Genomic DNA, 2,759 nt, shown 5'->3' on the forward strand with positions numbered 1-2,759 from the left:
TCATCTTTCTACCCATTCTATTCTATCTATGCATTGAACATGAAGAATGGTAGATCTATATGACCACCAAATGAATATATTATGCAAGTCTAAATGGACCCACAATCATCACTCCCTTGCAAACCACACCATCATATAGTGCCCTTACCCCCACCTTTACCCTACACAACCCACAATGTTCCATCCACTAGTAAATAGTCATGAACCAGAAACAACAACAACAATAACATGCCCCTCTTCCAATGCTTTCTCTTTCCCACACCACACACACTCACTCACTCACACATTTTAATATTTTATTCTTCCCCTAGATTCCCATTAGGGTTCTCTTTCTCTTGCTCTTGCTTCATTCACTCTCTTACATACATACATAGTTACATACACACACATGCACTCACACTCCCACTCCCACAATGTTCAGTGCCTACAACTACACCAAATTCTTCGTCCTTCTCCTCTACACCCTTCTCAGCTATTTCACCACTTGACCCTAATGATGATGCTGAAAAGTGGAAACAAAACAAAACAAATCACTTTTTGACCTAACTCCCACGTTCCCTATGCAATTAACCATAGCCTCAAACCAATCATGCCAAAGGTAACAGAAGAGAAAGATGGATCTGAAACGGAAAGCCTCAAACCAATAATGGATCCGTTTTCCTTTCCACATTTAGCAACCGCCAAACCTAATTTCTCCGCCAAGGGCCCTCTCCCGATGAAACGCACCGTTCGGCCCCTATTCTTGCTCCTCCTCATTCTCGTCTTCGCCGCCACGCTCACCTCACGCGCCATCGTGCGCCGCGGCATCCTCTCCATCGAGCTCGAGTCGCGCGCCCGGATCCGCCGACAGCCTCCGCCGCCGCTCAACGCCACGCTCCTCCGCCACGCCGCCGTCGAAATCGGCGAGGAGAAGTTCAAGCACGAGGTCCAGAGCCTCCTCGACGGAAACTTCGGCGGCCAGGCGCGCCAACGCACGTTCGTCTCCTGGCGCCGCTTCATCCACCACGAGCGCGGCGTCTCCGCCGCCAACGCCAACCTACCGGCGACGCTCCGGTCGCCGCTGTTCTACCGGTACTGGCTCGACTTTCGGAAGGTTCTCCATGACTGGTTCCGGAAGCGACGATTCCAACCCGGGATCATGTCCGAGTTGACTCGGTCAGTTAAGGTTCCAATTGATTCTCACAACAAAGTAGTAACGAGTAGCAATAAATACTCCTCTTGTGCCGTGGTTGGAAACAGCGGAATTTTGCTTAATAGAGACTATGGTAGTGCAATTGACGCACATGAGGTTGTTATAAGATTGAACAATGCTAGGGTTGATCACTTTGAGGCCAAGGTTGGGAAGAAAACTAGTATTTCGTTTGTGAATAGTAACATTTTGCATTTGTGTGCTAGAAGGTCAGGGTGTTTTTGCCACCCTTATGGTGATAATGTTCCGATTGTTATGTACATTTGCCAAGCCGTGCATTTCTTGGATTACACTGTGTGCAATGCTTCTCACAAGGCTCCTTTGTTGGTTACGGATCCTAGGTTTGATGTGTTGTGTGCGAGGATTGTGAAGTACTATTCGTTGAAGAGGTTTGTGGAGGAGAGTGGGAAGGGTTTGGAGAAGTGGGGGGAGGCTCATGATGGGGCTCTTTTTCATTATTCCTCTGGGATGCAGGCTGTGATGCTTGCTTTGGGGATCTGTGATAGGGTTAGCATTTATGGGTTTGGGAAATCGACTTCTGCTAAGCATCATTACCACACTAATCAGAAGACTGAGCTTCATTTGCATGATTATGAGGCTGAGTATGCGTTCTACAGGGACCTCGTGGATGGTCACAGGCCCATACCCTTTCTCGAGGACAGGTTTAAGGTTCCTCCTGTTGTCATGTACCATTGATGGATGCAAACTACGGCGGCAAGTGGTGGTGGAGGGTGTCTATGAATTGTTCTGTTATTGTAATCCTTGTGAAATGCACAGATAGTGGAAAGTGGAATATTGATTCAAGATTCGTTTTTGTGTTGTACTGTCCTACACGAAGCCTCAAGGCAACACCAAGTGTAAATTTTGGTTAGATCAATACAGCTTTGACTTGTCAATGATTAAGCATGTCCATATGTGATTTTTGTTCAAGACTCTTTCTTTCCTTGGATTCACTTTAATTGGGGTAATTTTGTTACACCGGCTATGATGACTTGCTAACCTTATTCTGTTGTGCATGCCTTCAATTTGGAACCAAATGATCTGCTTAGGGCATCTATATAACATCATGGCCTATAAATCAAACCAAATGATTCGGTAGAAGATGCCGGGTATCTCAAGTAATAAACATAATCTTCTGCCCGCTTTTATCCTTGACTAAAAATAAAAGTATTGCCGCGTCCTTTGCACACGAAGGGAATAAGAAGCACTTTACTGGATGAATTGCGACTGTCTAACAACTTTGCAAATGCTGGCGAATGAAACCAAAACTATTCTTTAATTTGCACATTTTTAAGGCTTGAGGTCTGGTGTGTTGCCCTTATTATTTTTGGTTAGTTATGCATTGCTCTTATTTTGCAACTAATAACTCGTTTCTTCCATTTAAATATGCAGGAAGTCTTGCCACTTGGGGCGTATTCCTCCTTGATATGATCCATACACGCACGCTTACTATTTGGCCAAATGCTATTTAGAGGTACTAACTTGAAGGAATTCCATTTTATTTTTATGACTCCTTATAACTTGAGGATTAGACCCTTAATCATAATTGTCATCGATGATAACAGCCAAG

At 44.9% G+C, this 2,759-nt stretch overlaps 1 protein-coding gene across 1 annotated transcript; it reads left to right on the forward strand.

The window, feature by feature from the left end:
* Nucleotides 1-2,132, forward strand: LOC109798392 (Glycosyltransferase family 29 (sialyltransferase) family protein). The gene has a single exon (XM_020358641.3). The coding sequence runs from the start codon at nt 590-592 to the stop codon at nt 1,883-1,885; it is 1,296 nt and encodes a 431-aa protein (XP_020214230.1). The 5' UTR covers nt 1-589; the 3' UTR covers nt 1,886-2,132.
* The last annotated feature ends 627 nt before the right edge of the window (nt 2,133-2,759 follow it).

Source organism: Cajanus cajan, chromosome 8 (genome assembly GCF_000230855.2).
Source record: "Cajanus cajan strain Asha chromosome 8, NIPB_CcT2T_4, whole genome shotgun sequence".
Taxonomy (NCBI): Eukaryota; Viridiplantae; Streptophyta; class Magnoliopsida; order Fabales; family Fabaceae; genus Cajanus; species Cajanus cajan.